Raw genomic sequence first — 21,112 nt, forward strand, 5'->3', positions numbered from 1 at the left:
TAGATTTCTTCTTTCAGCCTCCAAAAAGCCCGGAGGAGTTATGAGAAGAAGATATACAAGGAACCAAGACAATGCGTTAGTCGCGTGACATTGAATTTTTTACGTTTCTAAATGGGCCGGTTAATGACATCTCGTTATTCGGCGAAATGAAATTTCAACGTTAGAATTAAATTCGATCTTCAGGGTAAGGTAAAAAAAAAATGTAGACATCCCTGTTACCGCGTTTCATTGTAATGGGTAAAATTAAGGTGAAGTGAAACACGTCGAGGAACTTGATCGACGTGGGTAAAAAAGATTTTTCTACATATCTACATTATCAACGTTAATTTTTATGTTGACTGCTGTCGGAATATATTGGGTATTGTACCAAATGGCATACTCCACCTGTCGTTTTCGTACAATAAATATAAAAAAATCGAAGTAAAACTCCAGAAATCCTCTGGATTCATGCTTTCTGGGGCCCTTATTGATTGCAGAAGGACCCCCTGCGCCATCTCTGATTTTCAGGTGAATTACATTTTCACTCCGAGACCTCGTATTACCATCGTTTTAGCACAGCAGCACATTAGACACTTTTCTTCCTTCAACTCGTTAAAATGCAACTTTATCGATTACCAAAGTGTTCTAAATTGTTGTACAATTATCCTGACCCTTTCGTTTCTCATATCAGAGCCTTCGATAATTGTATATTGATCGAAATATGAGAGCTCGACGCCATATTGGTTCTGGTGTGGGCAATGTTAAAAAACTTGTTTGAAAAATTCGAATTTCGATAGTGTCAGGATAATTTCTAGGTGGTCACGAATCATGTGTCAAAGTTTAAGAGGGTTCGATTCAATACCCTTAAAAAAAAGTGTCTTCACGAGTTTCACTTCACCTTAAATGTTATAATTGCGTCGCATCAGGTACTGGTTAGAATGTTATCAGAGATAAATACTTTTAATCAGTCAAAGTCGCCGTTAAAATTCCGGGACGCGATTCTCTCCTTGTATGAGCTCCCTAAAATATCCGAGGTGCAAAGGATATTCGCCGGAGATGGTTTCGGGGGAAAATTATGGGGTTTATGCGGTTGGGTGTATTTTCGGAAATTGGGTGCACCTTGACGTCAGGGCGTCGCTCCACTCCGTTTCGACGGTGATTCGAGGCTCGTCGTTGACGTCGTTTTCAGAATGTGCAGACGTGACTATCAGACGGTCGCCGAGATACCAGGCGACGGTTCCGAGGTCGTGAGGCCCTTGCGACATCATACAGGTCAATGTTAAGAGACTTCCAGTCTTGACGTAGATGTCCGGTGGGCCGCCGATTCTTGCCCGAGCCTCTGCGAACAAAAATAATGTCTCCTTGTAGTAGGGTTAATATAACCATCTATTTCGACAACAAAAATCCTGGAGACCCCATTCTAAATAACATTACATTGTAATGTTGCATTTACAACGTACATTTGAATTAAACAATGTAAAAAGACTACATCAAGATCCTTGGAAACAGTTCGTAGAAAATCAATGCGTAGATTTCACCTGCTGAATAATTTTTAACCATTTTAATTATCTTCAGTTCAATTCATTTTATTGAGGGAACTTTGACTAAATCGGAACCCGTGCTTTGTGTAATTCATCCTCGTATTGATATCTCGAAGATCAAGAAATAATTGAATATATTTTTTCGCAGTCGACACCCACCAAACACCCTATGTTACAGTGACATTACTCTGGAATAATGTGATATATAACGAATGTTATTCAAAAGATACATTAATATCATATGATGTCGAATTATTACCGTTCGGTAACATTGTTACAAATTTCTTAGATAATGAAGAAATTTCAACACAAAGGGCTGCTTATGGGACATTATGGGAAACATTGAAAGATGGTAAAAATACTGGTAGATTTTCCGATCATACCAAATTCAAAGACGTCTCAGGGCCACTTCCTACTCCAAAAGAACTATTATACTTGGTACTGTAAAGAGTGCTTCCAGAATATATATGTAACAATTGTTTTGAATAAAGTTTCATTAAACTAAATTTTTTTTTTTAACTCCATTATGATGTTCGAGTCAAATTGACTAATTTCAGGCAAAATAGGTATATGCCCAACATCCGGCAATCCAGTGTTAAGGTTGCCCGAATCGAAATTAGTCCATTTTCGCCGATATTAGCGACTGTTCGGACGATCAATGTAGAGCCGTAACGCGAAATGACAATAAATGACAATGAGGATGAAAAAAGGAAAGCAGGGAGAGGAACTTAACGACGTTGACCTTTGACCCGTCGAGTCGTTCCTCGGGTCTAAAATCACTCCCCTGATACCCGGAGACGTAACTTTCCTAGCGGATACTCGGCCGTGAAATAAAGGCGAACAACTCGGTCGATTCGCGTGATTCTCTCGTCGAAGGTGTTCGTCGTCGCTCGTTAAGAGCTCCCACCTAGGGGCCCTCTTTAAACCTCGGATTTAAGCTCGGAAACGTCGAGCTTATCTGGCCGTTTAGTGCAACCCAGAGACTGCGAAAATGGCCGGCTTCGGTCCACAAAGCGGCCCTTTTCAGACCTCTGATACCGAAAAGTGAAAATATACCCGATAAACCGCTAAGCACGAAATGCACTTAAACAATCGAAGGCGACATTTGTCCTCTGCAAATTAAAGTACTTACAAATTCAATTTTTTACACCATTCAATGAATCATAATCTACATGCTCAATGGACGATTAGACTCAAAGCGGCCGTAACCTCACTCGTGTGTTGGAAACTGTTTCCAATTTATTCCCAGATTATTGTAATTTTACAATTCGAAGATGGACTCCTAGAGAAGTACTTCTGAGAAGGAACTCGGAAAAGGACCAAAGAAATATGGTGATAAATTGCCACACATCGAGCACGTGTCGAAATTAAGAAAGCGAGGCTTAAGCGCTAAAGAAATAAATTGTCCTTCTCGGAAGGTTTGGAAAAAATCTGCGACTCGATGGTTTCCATATGAGTCGAGAGTGACAGATGGGCGCCCTTAAACAAGAGACCTCTAAAACATCGGAAACAGGAAGAAGAGCGCCTTGACCACGGAGGGTTCTATGGCGGTCCGCTACCCTTGGCGGAGAGTTAAGGGAAATTTTGTTTAAAGAAAGTTATAACGTAATAAAACAGCCAAACGGTGAAATAATGGAACATACAACCACGTTTAAGGGGAACAAGCTGAACACAGTGCCTATAGCTTCGTTAGTAAATAAGTTGGCATTAACGCATTCGCGACCGCAGACGTGAATTCACGTCATTTTAAATTCTATTCCTGATTACCGCTGACGTGAATCTCGTCCATAACGATACACGATACAAGTTTGCGACAACCAGTTTCAGAATTTCATTACTTTCGCCGGTACTCAGTGTTTGAAACGGGCAAAAATTTGCCGGTCGCGAATGTGTTAACCCTTTCGTTACCTTGGACGAGATATCTCGCGACCCAATACTGGCCGATTAACGCTTTTAACGAGATATCTCGCGACCCGATACTGGCTGATNTTGTTCATTAATCTAAATATAATTCTAAATTAACGCTACGGTATTGGATCGATCGAGGATGATCCAGATGAGAATAAAGTAGGTGGATCGAGGAGCGTTGATCGGCTACTACCGAGTCGCGAGATATCTCGTCAAAAGCGTTAATCGGCCAGTATTGGGTCGCGAGATATCTCGTCCAAGGTAACGAAAGGGTTAATAGAATCTGCGCGATGAAGATTCTGGAGCCATAACCAATTACCAACCAACCAACTACCCTTGGCGGAGAGGTTATGACGGCGCGAAGGGTTGCGCGGTTCGAGCGCAGTTCAATCCGTTAGCGCAGAAGAAATAATTTGTTCATTAATCTAAATATAATTCTAAATTAACGCTACGGTATTGGATCGATCGAGGATGATCCAGATGAGAATAAAGTAGGTGGATCGAGGAGCCCGAGGGAGTCGAGCCGTCGTCAGGCCGGCGGGAACAAGGCGCGATGGCGACGAAACGGTAATGCATTTTCGCGAGCACGTCGAGAGCAAGGCTCCGAACGCGCAGGGAGCCATGTATTAATTATGTCGTTATGCGAGGCATTCCGCTGGGTCGACTCGTAATTTATGTAACCTATTCGAGCATTCTGTCGGCGAACGAGCATGGTCGCCCTGGCCGGAGGACTCGTTCAAAAACTCGGAAATATCTCCGGGTGCAGCCTGCATCCGGATGCACCATTTGCTTCCGAGAGGGGGCGAGCCCGAACGAGGGGAATAGAATGATAATCGCGGATAAAGGGACGTACCTTAGGCTAGGAATTTCTGACCCGTTCCTCCGGTATGCTTGGGACGGCGGAGCTCGCCAGTAATTATTATATATCTTGAGGGTGAACTATTTCGGCGCTGCCGATTTATAGCCTGAGATATATTGGTTTGGCAAGTAAATGATCGCGGATTTTGTCGATGGTACTAAAAAATCCGCGATCACTTAGTTGCCAATCCAGTAGTATGAATTATTATTTATCCGCAGTGTATGAATCGACGAGAGGGATATTTAGGTGCTCGTAATACGTAAACTCGTGTTAATACATAACATTCTCGATCACGATTTTGCACATCGCGTGTACCGGCATGTAGAGGAGACCGAGGTCTAATGTAACACGGGGCAATCGTAACAAACGTTATAAATTATTTATTCAAAGTTGAAAAGGCGTGGTTAAGCAGCGGAAGCTTCCCATGGATATTAGGAATATCTTGCAGTCGTTTCGTATTTATTAAATCTGGCGTTCTCTTGTTATTTCCATTATTCGTGATACGGCATAGGTCAGTAATATTTTTATGAGCTCAATATTTTCGACTTATATTAAATCCGGAATGGGTAAAACTGCTTTAATCATGCCACGGTATTGCACCTACAGATATTCATCATATGTTTATTACATTTGAAAATAGACTGGCTCTAAGTTGCCGTAAGTGTATCAATTATTTGAAAAGAGCCACCGGGCAAAATTGAAACAAGTCAGACTGTCACAAATATAACATGGGACGAGTGTTACAATCGTACCCTGCAACAGTTGCAATTGTAACAAACACATTTAGTAAAGAAAATAAAAAATGCTGATTTTTATAGGATCTTGAAGTATTCAAATGTAAGCTGCCTTTCAGGAGAAGGTTCACTTAATATATGGACCAAGAATCGATCATAAAAACCTGTTCCAATTAATAGTAGAAATAAAAACGTAAAAAAATTGGTACAATTGACCTCGGTCTCCCCTACCATAGCTGCTAATTATTTATGACGGCTGAATGTGGAATTCAATGTATACGATGTTTTTAAACGAGTCATATCATTTTGCATTTCCATACACGAGGGTAATTAATCGACGGGGGGAAGTTTCCATTTCGCTTTCTCGAGAGATCTCCGATTAAAGATCTTTAACTTCGGAAAAAGAGTTTCGCTTGCCCCGGCCGCTGCATTCCTCTTTCAATCGATAGGCGATTACAGATGCTTCCGAAGCAATTGAAAAGAGTCTCGATACCACTCGCAAATAAGTTGGAGCATAAAAACATCGAAACCACCTCGCCTCTGGCGATCGGAGGGCTCTCGTCGAGTTCGTCTCGTTATCGGGTCGCGAGTTTTCGATTTAACCACGGCTACCCCTTGCACGCTCAAATAATCCTTTATTTTCCCCGGGGAAAAATTACCCAACTGAGAGTTACTCTAACTTCCCCGCCCCCTCCGACTGCTGAAAATAATGGTCGCGGGAATATTTGCCAGCAAATATTTGGGAAGGTACATTTTTAAACAGCTGTTACTTCAATATTGACGAGCATCATCAGCCTCGCGGCAAGGAATTTGTTGCAAACCCGTTCGATTGTAATTCCACATATTGGATTGACTCTTCGACCCCGTTTTGCGCATTCAGTTGCCCAGCATTTTTCACTGGACGCTCTTCATTTTAATGCTGTCATTTTTCATACATCGCGCGTCAGGACGTATCGTTACATAAATGTCCATTAAATTCGGCACAGGGGAACAATGGTCGCCTGCAAATATCGCGCTGCGAGTAAAGGACTTTAATTCCGGGAGAAGGGAAATGTTTTCAATTCTTTCCTTCTGGGATTAAAACACATCGATCGGATTTTACATTGGGGGGAACGAGGGTAGGGTCGAGGATAGTTTTTTAAAATTAGTGTTGTTTCGTACGCAATGGTGCGAAGTTATTGGACGCAACCAGGGTTGTAAAGCCTGATCTCGCATCCAATAGGTACTAGTCGCAAACACCTTCGGTGGACAACCCTCTACGTCAACTTAAGGTGAAGTGAAACCCCCCTCAAATCAGTCGATTCGAATATAACACTATTTTTTTAAGGGTATTGGACCAAATTATCCATAACTTTGACACGTGACTCGTGGCCATCTACCAATTGTACTGACACATTCAAAATTTGGATCTTTCAAAAAATTTGTTAACTTAACCTAGACCAGAGCCAAAATTGGCGTCGAGCTCTCATATTTCGATCAATATACAATTATTGAAGGCTCTGATATGAGAAATGAAATGGTCAGGACAATTTTACGACAATTTTGAACATTCTGGTAATCGATAACTTCACCTTAAAGAAAGGAATTTTTCCCCGTGCATTCGAAATTATTCCCGACTTAATTGGATACGCGGAGCGATCATATTTTTTATTATTCGATCATATTCATTATTATATAATGTTTCCGATGTAACTACCTACGCAACAATTAGTTTGAGCGCTTCCTTGGGAACGAGATTGCGTTCTCACCTGTGCAAAGTCAATTCGACTCGGCGAAGTAACTCCTCATTTAAGAATACACAGCTAACGAAGTTGTTGCGAGAAGTCTTTACTACTCCAGTTGTACATGGGAGCACGCCAACGAAGCTGCAAGTCAGTTTAAGGAGAAGGAGCGAAGTATCGTCGGCGAACGAAGAGAGCCGTACCCTTTAAGACACGAACTGTTCAATTTCTCAAAGAGGGACTTATATCCTGCACGACGGGATTCCGAACTTTAACTTGGTCAGTTTCCGAGATCAAAATTCACTACGAGATGTTTGAACCGGACTGCTGGAGCAGCTTTGAGCCTGCAGAGTAAAATAGAATCCCTGTAAAGAAACCTCGCCAAGTACATGGTCGTTGCGAAGGCCCATTTTGAAAAAAAAAAGAAAAGTATTTAGATCTACATTGTGCTTTTACCTACAAAAAATAAAGATATCAATGCACAAAGCCAAATGCATACGTCTGGAAGTGTATCTGCTTTTTATATAATCTGGCAATGGTTTATCTATTATGTATTATATTATACATTTTGTTTACGTATTATACATTTTATTTGAAAATATGTCATAAAATGATGATATTTTTTTTAACAGTGTACTCCAAAGCGTCCTATTTTACAGCGACAAATTTTATTTCCCAATTTCTTACATTTGAATAGGAAACACCGTGAAAACTTCGCGCTAATTTGCAATGAATCGTCGGTAAATGTGCGATCGAAGACGGAAAGAAAAATACCATGACCCGGAAGACGATTCCGCAGTTTCCGGTCCGAACCGTCGGATTTCCAAGGATGTACGAAAGGGGTCTCCGGACCGAGTCGCGGCCAGTTTTCGAGGATTCGGGATTCGCGAACCAGACACGCAGCCATTGTTCGCAGACGGTGGAAGAGCGATTTTCATCACCGACAATTGTTCGGCCTTTAAAGCCGCATTGCATGCTCCGCGCGCCTTTCGTGCCCCGGCCAAGTTTGCGCGACCAAGGCGGTATTTCTCCAGTCCATACCGGCGTAATGTTCAAAGGAACGATAAATTTACACATCCAGACTCGATCCCGGACTGTTTTGCAGTGCAATGCAAAACTGCATTCACTCCACCGCGAAATTGCTACAGCCCTGTGCCAGGGACTGTGAAGGGATGAAAGGTTTTTTCCATCCGTTCCTTCGAAATTCAGAAAGCCATGGCGCCTGAGAACTGACGACGTCTTGCATTGAATCACGAAACGGTTCTGCTATTCAATGTTTACGTTGAAAAACATTTGACAAAAGGGTGAAATGCATCAGTGAACAACGAAAAACATGATCGGAGCTGTAAATTGATGAAAATCTTATATAGAGTGAAATTAAACGTGGATTGGTTATTGGAAAACTATCCAAGATGAGAGTCTTCGTAAATGTGATTTATTTCCATTTCCACTGAAATCCTAGAGAAACCCATGGAATCCAAAGTACCGAAATCCCCTTAAAGCTATTAAATGCGTTTACTTTAAGCTAAGCGGATTTCCTTAATTCGTACTCGCGGAATTTGGAAGATTATGTCTTGTAACAACTTTGATTACAAGTGTCAGGGAAGAATAGAAGTCGACGGGAAATAATTACGATTTTCCGGAAGACATACCGACACCCATTAAGGTGATATGAAAGAGTCAGTCTATGCATGTGTAAGAAGTCAAATCGGTGGGGAAAGTATTCTCCGAATTGAGGGTACCGATTAGTTTCAAATTTTACCACGGGGATATGGAGGTCCTAAAGTAGGTCCTGAAACTCACGAAATTTCACTATTCATCAAAAATGTATTTATTTATCATTTATTTATCATCCTGCATGGCGTGACCCGTGCACATTTTTGATGTTTTACGCTTCTTTGTGACTTAGAATCGAAAATGAAGAGTTTCAGGACCTAGCTCGAACAATTTAGAATACCATAAAAATGGAATGGAGCAATAATTTAGTTGCAGCTAAACGTCATAGATGGCGACATTGATCCTAAATAATGAATTCACGGGATTTCGACAGTTTTACGGCGATCTTTTTGTCATTGCGTTACCGAAATGACATATGGAACGCTTAATTTCGTATAATTTTCAACGTCGACTTCAAAAGTCTTTAACATAAATATAAACGTCGGTAACGTGACAAGCCAGCTTATGTTGCCACTTAAGTATTCGTAATGGCATTACCATCAAAAAAGGTATAAATGAATTTTATTTTATCGACATCAATTCAATTTCTCATCTTAAGCGGCTCTAAAACACAACGAACGAAGCATTCGTAACGGATTCTTAGAAAACGTTAAAGTTTACGTGCATGCAATATTTATTGCGTTGAGTTTGCAGTTTCTCCACGCTCCCTCCTCGTCAAAATAACGAACCATCCCTTCTGCGTCTGACAGCGCCGTCGTACGAAGGGTGCATAGAATCTTCCATATTGAACCAATTATAAAAACAAAATCAGCAAAAACAGAAAAAGGGAGAAATCGACAAAAACTACCGCGCCCTTAAAGAGAGGGGAAAACTTTTTGCATTATTTATTCAGAAATTCGTCACTCCACGAAGCAGACTACCGCCAAGCACTAATAAAAAGTTGCTCCAAGTTTGTTCTAGACTTCGATTTAAGCAATTAATTGAAAAGCACAAAAACTGCCGTCCATTATTCAGCATTAATAACTCACATGGCATAGCCTGATTAATTAAGGCGATATGAAAGTGGCGTCAAAGAGGTTTCGTTTGTGAAACTTTTCTCTGAACCGAGTTTACTGAATCGTTTCAAACTTTTCAATATAAATATGGAGGGTACGCGGAAGGTCTTGACATCCAAGAAATTTCGATTCCTTAGAAATTTCTTCATACACATTTTTAAACCTATGTATAAAAAATGAAATTTAATGACTGTCAGAACCTTTCTTAGAGTGTCCATATTCACGCGATAGAGTTTGAAATGATTCAATGCACCCAGTTCGGAAGAAAGTTTCTTGAATGACTGACCCTTCAGGTGCCACTTTCATATCATCTTAAAGTCACCACAGTGAAACAGTCATGCCACAAAATGCGATACTTTCATTTCCCGATCATTAATTAACACGATAAATTGATCCCCTGCGCCTGGCAGTCCCACGCTGGAAAAGCTCGTCGGATCCTCTTTAGAGTCCAATTGAAGGCATAAAATCTGCATAAACCTGCAAAAGCGTCACGGACCCATGAACGAACTCTCTTTTATTTTTCCGGGAATTTATTATGCCACCAAGTGGACGTGAGGGGAGGTTGCTCGACTCTTGTCGGCGCAGCGAAATCGGATCACGGCACTCGATCGCTCGAATCCGTAACGAATGTAATTTGAGGGGAATATACGTAAAGGTGTCATCGACAGGGAGCGCGTTTCGCGGGCCGGAAATTCGCCCGAGAACCGCCAGGCGGCGTGAATAACTTCGAGTGCGTTTCTTCCGCAGGGCGTTTGCAACGCGCGTCGAGGACGGAGGCATCTCTTAACCCAGATATCGCGGGCAACATTCCAGATTCGACGGCAAGCACGCGAATGTAAAACGACGCAAGCGTTGCGACGCTGGGCGCAAATAAGTAGGGCCGCTGGACGGCCGGTGGGTGGTAGGCGGTGGGTGGTGGGTGGTGGGTGGAGGCGCAAGCATTGAAACTACCGCGGTAAGCGGTTTACGCCCGTCAAGCCGCTCGACGGTCTCTCTTTGAAGCTTTCTATTGTGAAAATGATTCTCTACCTTGACGAAAAATGGCGCCCCCTGCGAACTTCGCTTGAATGCGCGGCCAGGTTTCAGAGAGACGAAAACTGCGAACTTCGGAGATGATAATATCTTTGCTAATGTAAGGAACTCTGAAGAAGAATGTGGAATGTCAGATGATATGAAAGGCGCGGGGAAATTTAATCGAGGTAGATAAAATAAAATTCATCTATACCCTTTTCGGTGGTAACGTTATTTGGAACAATCAAGTGGGAACATAAGCTAGCGCGTCATGTTACCGACGCTTATATTTATGTTGAAGTCATTTACAGTATACGTTGATAATTATACGAACTGAAGCGTTCCATATGTCATTTTGGTAAAGTAATGACGATGAGATCGATGTAAAACTGTCGATATCCCGGGAATTCATTATTCTAACGATTGTTTAGGAGCAACATCGCCATCTGTGACGTTTAGCTGTAGCTAAATTTATGTTCTGAAAACCCGTGTTAACCCCGAGACAAGCCAGCATTCTCTTGCAACCGTTGGTAACAGTATTTTCCATATTTTCCCATCTGACTCTGTAATATTCCATTTCTACGGTATTTTAAATTGTTCGAGCTAGGTCTTGAAACTCTTCATTTTCGATTCTAAGCCTCGAAGAGGCGTAAAATTTCAACAAGGTGAACGGACCACGCCATGTTCTCGTTCATGATGAACGAATAAATTTTGGATGAAAATTAAATTTCATGAGTTTCATGACCTACTTTAGAGCCTCCATATTTCTATGGCAAAATTTGAAACGAATTGGTACACCCAATTCGGAGAATACTTTCCCCAACGATTTGACCTCTCGAATATATATAGGCTGACACTTTCATATCACTTTCAGGTTAAGAATTCGCAGGATAATTTTAACGAAGTATGAAAATGTATGGAACTTATTGTTACGAACTGGTAAATTTGTCCGAGTAGTCTGATCGACGATTTTCATTCGCAATCTCGTGTTTTTGTTTTTTCTTGTATTCGGTACTCTACGTTACGTGACAACTGCTACTGCGTGCTTCGCTTGTATGAAAGAAATAATTTTTAAAGTCGACTCCAAAGAGAAACCGGTAAGGAAGATTTCTTCCCCATTTCCTCCGTTGAAAATAATTCTGTCTTAGAGAAGAGTAGTTATTTCGTTCGAGCTTTATGCGCACACGCAAGCACAAGGAATGCGAAGAGTCAAAGGTCCGACAGCAAAGTGCGCAGAGTCGGTGAGATACCCCTTATTACTTTTTGAAGGTTAGGGCTTTACGTGGGCCCTGGGAGGAGGACTTGCTTTATTACTTTCCAAAGCTTATGGACTCGACCGGCAAGACCGCCACGTACGACCGAGCCAATAAACCACCGCAAAGTTTCCGCCTGAGAAGAGCCCGACGAGATGCCGGACCGCTTTTCGGGCGAATCCTTCAATCGTCGACTAAGCAACCGATACGTGTCGGTTCTTACCCCATCTGAACCCCGTACGAACTTCGGCAACGAGAAGTTACGCCGGACGTCATAGCCGCGTCCGAACGAAAATCCGCATCCCCAACTACCGCAATTTCAAAGCGCCATGTTACGTTCCGTCCTTCTCGATGATAATAGGGCGGAAAAAGATTGAAGAGATTATAGGAATATGGAAAAGAAAGGGAAGTTAAGATTCGGGATACCGTCAAATGGTCTTGGGACCAGCTCGTCTAATCTATTTGGACTAATTCTACTTGGGGTTCTGGGTTAAGATTGGCAAATTGAGGAGCTGCCAGTCAAAGTATATGATCGACTGCCAGTTGGATTCCGAGTGGGTCAATTCGGTATGGTTCGACCACTTGGAAGGGTTTTGTTGATGTGATTTTTATTGGGCCTTTTGGAAGGACGATTTTACTTGGGATTTCTCTTCTTGAAAGGGTGTCGTAGCAAGAAAAGGTTGCGCACTCTTTCTAATTCTGACTCCGAGGATGAGAGGACGAGCATTCCAATCATTTCCGTGACAATTTTTAAAAAAGGACTTTTTACTTATTAATCATTCATTTAAACGTAAAGCCTAGTGTTGTTTAATACAGACTTAATTTGAATAAATCGATTTTTTAAAGAAAATGCGTGTTTTCGTTTGCCCGTTAATTTGACGGGTGCTCGTAGAAACAGGTATATAAAAAACGCCCGTAAACCTAGTGTTAACAAGGGGTCCTATGCGGGACAAATATATTGGATGTTTACCGGTTGGACGTCGGTAATACGCGATGTGCACGTCCTAGGGTGAACAATTCCGTTTTAACTTAGGGAGGTTATTACAGAAATGATTTCCTGCATGAGGGACTCAGCGAATTGGGAAGATGGTCTTAACGCACATGACGCCCTAGACTTCTAACGAGCAACTCGGAAGTCGGAAACGTGGAACATTTAAATGCCTTTATAAGCTAAAAATCAATCATAGGCAATTGTCAGGTATGGGGATGCATAGATGCAACAATTCCCAAGGTAATCTTATCGGCGATCGCTTTAACGAGCGATCCCGAGATCCGAGCTCCAGTGGAGGAGGAATACACCGACCGGCCACTCAGTAGTGAACCTCAGGCGAGGGTCAGACAATTAAGCGAGCTCTGTGCCTGAGATCAGTGGTTATAGTCCAGCCGTAGTCGGACCAGAGGTGCCCGCGTTGCTCCGGCCACTCAGTAGTAAACGCCGAATCGGAAGCAAATGGTCAGCCGTACACCCTGTGCGCTAAATCAGCCCGTCAGTTCGCAGTAGTGCCATGTCACGTCGAGTCAGACGAATGATGCTATTCCCCATTGGTGCCCATAGTTGCACCGGAGGGGACGCAGTAGTTTCCCCGAGGCAGTAATTAAAAGCAATATCATTTAATCGCAACCATATCACCTAAAAACTAGAAATATAGTAAAAACATGCGGTTACATTTAGCGGTACACTTAGTCTCGTCGAATATTTTTATGCGATAAAACATAAATTATTACAAAATAAAATACATGGTTAAGGTGATTTGAGCCCATAATTATGAAAGTGGTCTAAGTCAAAATTTAAAAGAAATGAGTTCATCAGTTATTTCACCCCACATTATTTTAAACTAAATTAATTCAATGTTATTTTTACGATATTGTCAAAAATGAACCATTGGATAGTGGTTGTAATTTCAACATTATATGGAATTCATTTGGTGTTAATTATGAAAGTGGTCTAAGTGAAAAATTTAAAGAAACTATATAAACATAACCTTAACATGGCACGTGGCCCTCTTTGGCGCGTTTTTTAACTCCACGATAAGCCGATAAATGACAATCAAACGATAACGGAAACGACAATACTTTTCGGTCTACCTAACAATATATGGAATTCATTTAGTTCTATTTTGAAAGTGCATTAATTCAGTTGGGCTCTTCCGAACTAATTATTGGCGGAAAAACCACCGATTCCGTGATTGGATGACGTCACCGGCCCGATAAGGATCGACCAATCACGATCCTTTATCGGGCCGGTGACGTCGTCCAATCGCGGAGTCGGTGACGGCCGGGGATTGCGGCCCGACCGGCGGATCGCCAGTTGCTCCTGAAACTTTGCCGCGATAGGATGTCGTTAATAATTAAGAAAACGGCGGGGGGGCGAGAGGGCAGCGGAAGCGGATACAAAGGTGGAATGCAGTGATTACTGTGTGATAATATCGTTCAATGAAGCAAGAGGAAGAGGAAGCGAAGGCAGCGGAGGCAGCGTATCCACCGTATCCAGCGTAACCAGCGTATCCAGCGTATCCAGCGTATCCAGCGTATCCAGCGATCCAGCGATCCAGCGTATGCAGCGAATGCAGCGAATGCAGCGAATGCAGCGAATGCAGCGAAAGCAGCGAAAGCAGCAAAAGCAGCGAAAGCAGCGAAAGCAGTGGAAGCGGACACGAAGGTGGAATGCAGCCAGAGCCAACGTCGAAGGGAGGCAGATGGAGAGGAGGCCAGAAACCCCAGGTCTCTGCGGAGGGATCTCCTGGGGGAGTACCGNGCATTTAAGTAAGATAAATACATTAGATTTTTGTCACGCCAAGTAATGTATAATTGAATACATTTTTACTGGGTCAATTATACGAGATCGATGCACTGCGAAATATTCTTGACTTTAACGGTAACTTTAGTAAGTTATTAGCTCTTGTATCACCGTCTCTTTCTCAATTTCCCAATGGTTTCGTTTGTGCCTTTGTGTTCCCTTTCAGCTTTAGGTGGGCCACTTCAAAGAATCTGGCGACTTCCTGGTGTTTCTTCAATGTTCTGTTTTACCTGTACTTTTGTGCCCCTTTGCAGGTTTAGGTGGATCACCTGGAAGCAGCCATTTTTCGTAATATACAAACATTGTCACACAGTTCACTGATCCATATACGCAAATAAACATTCATTATTGCACGAAAGTACTCGCAGGAGTTTACATTAAATTTAGCACAAGATCCATTGCACTGTAGAGCACGGAACATAATCGCTAGTTAAGAAAAGTGCTACCTCCTCCTCTACCAAAAATGTAATGCGACAGAGGAGGAATCTTTTACGTTTTTTGTAAAGTTAGTCTTTCGTCAACCTTCGCTATCATCTCTGTGCCGTCTCCTCTACACGCGCGTGAATACCGGACAAGCTCATTACATTACTCGTCAAATCTTATTGATAAATAAATTAAAGATTATTGTTGTTCGCTATACGAGTTTCACATGACTTTTGGGTGCACCTTCTTCAAACGCTAAGCAGTTGCATGAATATCCCAAATTGCAGTTCCGTTGCAAACAATTGGAATTCATATAACGACTGTCGGCAAATGAACATGGCAAAACAATATTTATAAAACTTTCCTCCAAACAGGGTGCATCGAATCATTTGGAACTTCGGCACGTGATTATCGAGGCCCTAAGGAAGCGTGCAATTGCATTTTTCGAAAAAAGCAAATTGTCTTTTGTTGGTTCTTGTCCGAGGTAAATTGAAATTTTTTTCCGCAAAATGAAATTTCACGAAAATCATATTCTTTCTTAGAGCCTCCATAAGTTTCGAATGATCCAATGCACCCTGTTTGGGGAAAAGTTTCATAATTATTTTGACGTTTTTATATATAGAATGACCCTTTCACATCACCTTAATATGACTATATGCATTTTTAAAAGATATCTAGTCATAATTAATAAGAAACTTTGATGACTAGAAAATGCTGATCACGGGAGTCTAGTTGATTTTTTTGGTTAAATATCTTCTGGTTATTACTTTATGGACATTTTCTTAGTGTACTTACTACGGAAAACTCACGAAATTTATCCCATTGGCCTGAGCGCGAAAATATAAATCGATATGCATTTTCCAAGTATCTTCTTTTCCTGAATTTCTCGCCTATACAGATAAACCTTCTCCAAGTCATTAGTTACATAATATTGCAGTTAAAATAATGTACAATTAATATCTGCTGGATTTAATTTAATCGAAAGTTTCGTCGGTTTTCTTTTTTGAGCGTTTACCTCGAGTTAAGTCGATTTTAGGTACTGACTCCGTTTTAAAGGAAAACTGCCGATGAAAGTCCAACACCGCAGGTACTTCGTTAGGAATCGAACCAACACAATTACCGAAAGTGCATTACCGCCAGCACTGGCGTTATTAACGTTATTATTAAGTTGTCAAATTGCAACGACGCCAAATCGAACCGAGCGAATATCGGTGATTAGGCTAGATGCGGTCCCCTAATCGGATTTCGAGACGACTACCGTTCAGACTTCGAAGACTCCTACCGACGTCGTTCGATTTGCATAACGACGTAATTCGATGCATACCTACGGCCTGAACGACAGCTCGAGTGCGTTTACGATTGCCGTGCGCATACGCGGACACTGAGTGTCTTGGGGTATCACGAGGAAGATTCATCCCAACGGCTCGCCATTTGATCCGAGAGGAAATCAAGATAATTCGGAATCCTCTCTTTCCATCAACACATCATTAACTCAGGGCCAGATGATTCGAAAGATCCTGTTGGCTGCGCGGAGAAATTGATGGCCTCCAGGGAGATAATTTGACAATAAACATATAACATTTCTACATGACGCGCATCTTTTAAACTAATAAAATAATTCTTTCGAAATGCCTTAAGGTGATATGAATAATTGATATAATATATATCAAAACCTGAAAATATTTGTCAAGTTTTTCTCCAAACCGAATGCACTGAATTATCTGAAATTTTAACACGTAATTATGGAGGCCTTAAGGAAGAACGCGATGCTCGTGAGATTTCATGTTTCGAAAAGGAATGTCCCTTTTTGGTTAAATAGACGTTCTTTTTTTTTTTTTTTTAAATGACATTTCACGAGCATCGCGTTCTTCCTTAGGGCTCTCATAATCTTGTGATAAAGTTTCGAAGGATTCGGTGCACCCAATTTGAAGAAAAACTTTTTAAAAATATTTCGACATTTTGGTATGTATATATGACACTTTCATATCACCTTAATTCATTCAACTCGATATCTAGATTCTAATCGTAAATTTGTAGACTTCACTTCGGGGTATACTTCCGTGATTTAGACCTTTTCGGAAGGTCCTAAAAAATAAATAATCTCGAATATTTTGAAAAGACCTTTGAAATATCTATGGATGCAGAAATCTTCAGTGGGATCTAATTTCACCGCCACGGGGGAAGGGAAGAGTCCATTGCCGAGACTTTATCAGGAACTTATTCCGCACATCCGGGATGTAAAAAGTCGGGATTATTTTCGCATGCATGCCGATCGAATCGGAGGGAGGGGGATGCTCTCGATCGCAATATTTGATATTCGAAGAGCGGTCGATCCGAGCGGCGCCCGGAAGCGTCGCGGGACGAAACAAATGCGCCATTACTTTAACTAAATGGCCGCTTTTAAGGCCACCACGAGACCGTCCGAGCGGCGTATGCAACGAAAACTCATTTCCACTAGGACGTAATATCTCATAAAGATATCTCCCGGTTATAACGACTCGTAGCCCGCGGGAAGCAGCGCCCGGCAGCCCACAATGCCAGTCACACCCGATCTTTTCACGTCGGGAGCATGACCCGGAAGGTCTTTTCAAACTCGATTCTCAAGGCACCGCAAGCTCATCGCCATTCCTTGCTTTTTATGGGGGCTTTTCCTCTCCTTCGAAGGTACAGTCGCGCGGCGCCGCGGAAACTCGCCATTCTCCGCGACTCGAATTTCTTCCAGACACGGAATTTTTCTTTTCGATTATTAGAGTGCGAATTTCAGCGCACTTAGACGAACCTAAAGACGCAACGAGCCTCGAGGAAACGGTTCGGAAGCTTCGCGTGCCCCCCTTCAACTCACTCCGAAACCGAAGAAACCCCCCGAGGATAATAAAGGACCTCTATTTCAATTTAACTAATTGAAAGCTCTAAACAATCAGGAATAATTCCTTCGGTGAGATCGGATTTGGGTTATAGGGCCTATAAACGGTCTTTGCCGACGACAAACCCCACACCTATTGCTCCCTTCGAGATTAAGGTGAAGTGAAACACCCTTCAAATCAGTCGATTTGAGTACAACACTTATTTTTAAGGGTATTAGACCGAACTGTCCGAAACTTTGTCACATCACTCCTGATCATCTAAGAATTGTCCTTACACATTCAAAATTTGGATTTTTCAGAAAAATGTTTTAATTCAGCCCAGATCAGAGCCAAAATGGCGTCGAGCTCTCATATTTCGATCAATATACAATTATCGAAGGCTCTGATATGAGAAACGAAAGGGTCAGGACAATTTTACGACAATTTAGAACACTCTGGTAATCGATAAACTCGTATATGAACGGGATAAAGGCAAGAAAAGTGTTGTATGCGCTTATATGCCAAAATGATGGGAATATGAGGTCTCAGAGTGAAGATTTAATAGACCTGGGAATCACAGATGGCGCAGGGGGTCCCTCTGCAGTCAATTAGGGCCTCAGAAAGCATGAATCCAGAGGATTTCTGGAGTTTTACTTCGATTTCTTTATAATTATTGTACGAAAACGACAGGTACAGTATGCCATTTGGTACAATACCCAATATAATTCGACACAGCTGTCGATATAAAAACGAACGTCGGCAACGTACGCATTTAGAAAAGTCTTCTTTATCGACGTCGATCAAGTTCCTCGACGTGTTTCACTTCACCTTAATCATTTTGAAGCATTAAGCATTTCATATACACCCTCGTTATTCATAGCTGCTCCCGATGTTGCTGCATGATTCCTAAATAATAGACTCTTAAATGCACCACGCAAACCGTGGACGGGGAAATAGGCGAGCACGGCGGATTTGTGAAGCAAAAAGCGTTGTTGAAATTCCTCGCGGACGGGGTTGCAATTTTTTGTCGGCATTCAAAAAGTTGGGTCTTTGTCAGGCATCGTGCATCCTCGCTGGTTGACCGTATACGCAGGTGGGAAGGAAACGTCGAAATGGTCGGTTTTCCAGGGCGAGGTACATTCGGCGATCGCCATTTCGACGTTTTGCCATTTCGCGGATGCGACCGGCTATTGTGAACCGCTCTTAAGGCCGACTGCCGAGTCGAACCGACGACACCTCGACTAAACGCGACACGTTTCATTCGAAGAGGAGCATCGGAGTTCAGGGCGAACACCAAAGCTCGAAAGCTCGCGGTTACTCTTTCCCGCGTTCCGACGTCGCTCTATTTACTCGGGAGATGAAAGCGAAACAAAGGCGGCACCGATGGTAATGGAACAATGGCTACGTGTATGATGGCGTGGTAAAGGAAACTCGCGATACCGCCGCACTATGAAAACGTCCCAACTTCTATTAACGACGCATCCGACGTCGCCTCTGTCTGAAAAAACCCTATCACTTTGGCACCCCCCTCGAGACTTTTTATTTTGGGCAAACGTCTCGCGTTCGCGACCTTTCGGATTATCTCGAACGCGAAAGTGCCACTTACCGTGGGTGTGCGTGGACTTTCATTCGAGCAGCTCGCAATCGGTCCAGGAATTATTCACACTTCTCCCATGGACTTTAGGACTGCCTCCAGGATTATTTGCTTCCTCTGTGAGTACCCCCTGTCGCCAAAATTCTTCACGACAAGACCGAATGTTTCCGCTCGGAGATACCGGGTATTTTAAAAAATGCCGGAGATCGTTCCTGCCTTTCATTAAAAGTTCCATATCCGCTCCACATGACGCTAATAATTTCCATGCAAACGTGGGCGTATAGGCGCCTCCACCTCGCGTTACGTTGCGCTTCCTGGCCATTTTTCCCAGACAATTTTTCTACTCGTTTCAGCCGAAACATTCGATTAGCTTGGCACTCATTTTCCGCGATTAATTTGAATAATCGATATTCCAGTTTACGTCGTCCATCCGATTCTTTGACAACGAGGCGCTGTATTTAGTCACCATGGGCACCGGCATCCCACAAAGACCCTCGTTGCTGCAAAGTAATTTCTATCGTTCTTATATTATAAAATATTTTTCCTCCTCCGGGATCCCAGGACCGTGGAAAATGCTGTAATATCGGGAGCAATATAGCCGCTATCCGCAGCCCTTGTATCTTTTCCTACACGCCCGACATCCCGGTGCTCCGAGACTCATGGAACCTTTCTTGCTGGTCCATTATGTTGACGCAACTGTATCGGGGGATCCCAGGATATACCCGCTGCTTACGTCGACCGGAAGAGAGCTTCCAAAGAAGCGTGGCTTTCCTCTAAGCTCCTAACTTCTTCGCTTCGTAAATGAGCCATGCGGCTATTTCTAAGGTTTTCGACTACTGTCCGATTCCGGCGACAATACCAAACGCAAGAAAAGAATTTTCAGATAACAAATTGTAATGTTAAGGTGATACGAAAGGCGCTGAGAAATTTAATCGACGTCGATGAAATAAAATTCATCTGTACCCTTCTTGGTGGTAACGTCATTTTGAATCGGTACATCCAATTCGGAGATTACTTTCTCCAACGATTAGACTTCTGAAATAAATATAGGCCGACACTTTCATATCACCTTAAGAGATATAAAGACAATCGGCCCTCAAAAGTCAAGACAATGAATAGTAAATAAATTCATTTTACGTTAGACAAATCTGAACTTTTTTCGCTTCTGACTCGAAACAGCATTATCCACATTTTCTGAATTTCCGCCCTGAGAAAAAAATATCGTTGAACCAGAGAAATATTCTGTTAATTCAAAGAACACAAAAATAAAATTGGATGCAATATTTCTTCGAAGTTTGACAATTTATTCGCGTTCATTTGAGTGAAATAATTATTCTTTGAATTAAGAAAACATTTGTTTGGTTCATTGAATTTCTTTCCTCAATGTGGTACAGGGATATGACGTGACGTACGGAAAAGCGATTTAATGTATTGCAATATACCTTTCTTGTTCACGGAGACAAATCCAAGTAATTTATTGAACCTTCATGTCTTAAACAATTCGGCCTAGAATTTCACATGGTCGACTTTGACTTCTCAACGCCCCGGAAAATCTTCTCGCAGTCGATGAAGATTTTCCGGCCTTCCTCCTGGAGGTTTCGATCGCAATAAGCTCGTCCCGTGGTCTTACGTATTTTCATTAGACAGGACCTCGTTCGGCATAAAAGTACGGAAGCATCTTGGCAATATCGAATCAATAAGTCAGCGAAGGCAGAGC

At 42.2% G+C, this 21,112-nt stretch overlaps 1 protein-coding gene across 1 annotated transcript in view; it reads right to left on the reverse strand.

The window, feature by feature from the left end:
• Nucleotides 1-21,112, reverse strand: part of LOC111673875 (zwei Ig domain protein zig-8) — a 161,583-nt gene that overhangs the window by 35,026 nt on the left and 105,445 nt on the right. The window contains exon 2 of the mRNA XM_023431790.1: nt 1,099-1,318. Coding sequence (XP_023287558.1) covers nt 1,099-1,318 — 220 coding nt within the window. The remainder of the gene's footprint in view (nt 1-1,098; nt 1,319-21,112) is intronic.

This window comes from Orussus abietinus, unplaced genomic scaffold, assembly GCF_000612105.2.
Source record: "Orussus abietinus isolate OABI.00-Male unplaced genomic scaffold, Oabi_2.0 scaffold123, whole genome shotgun sequence".
NCBI lineage: Eukaryota > Metazoa > Arthropoda > Insecta > Hymenoptera > Orussidae > Orussus > Orussus abietinus.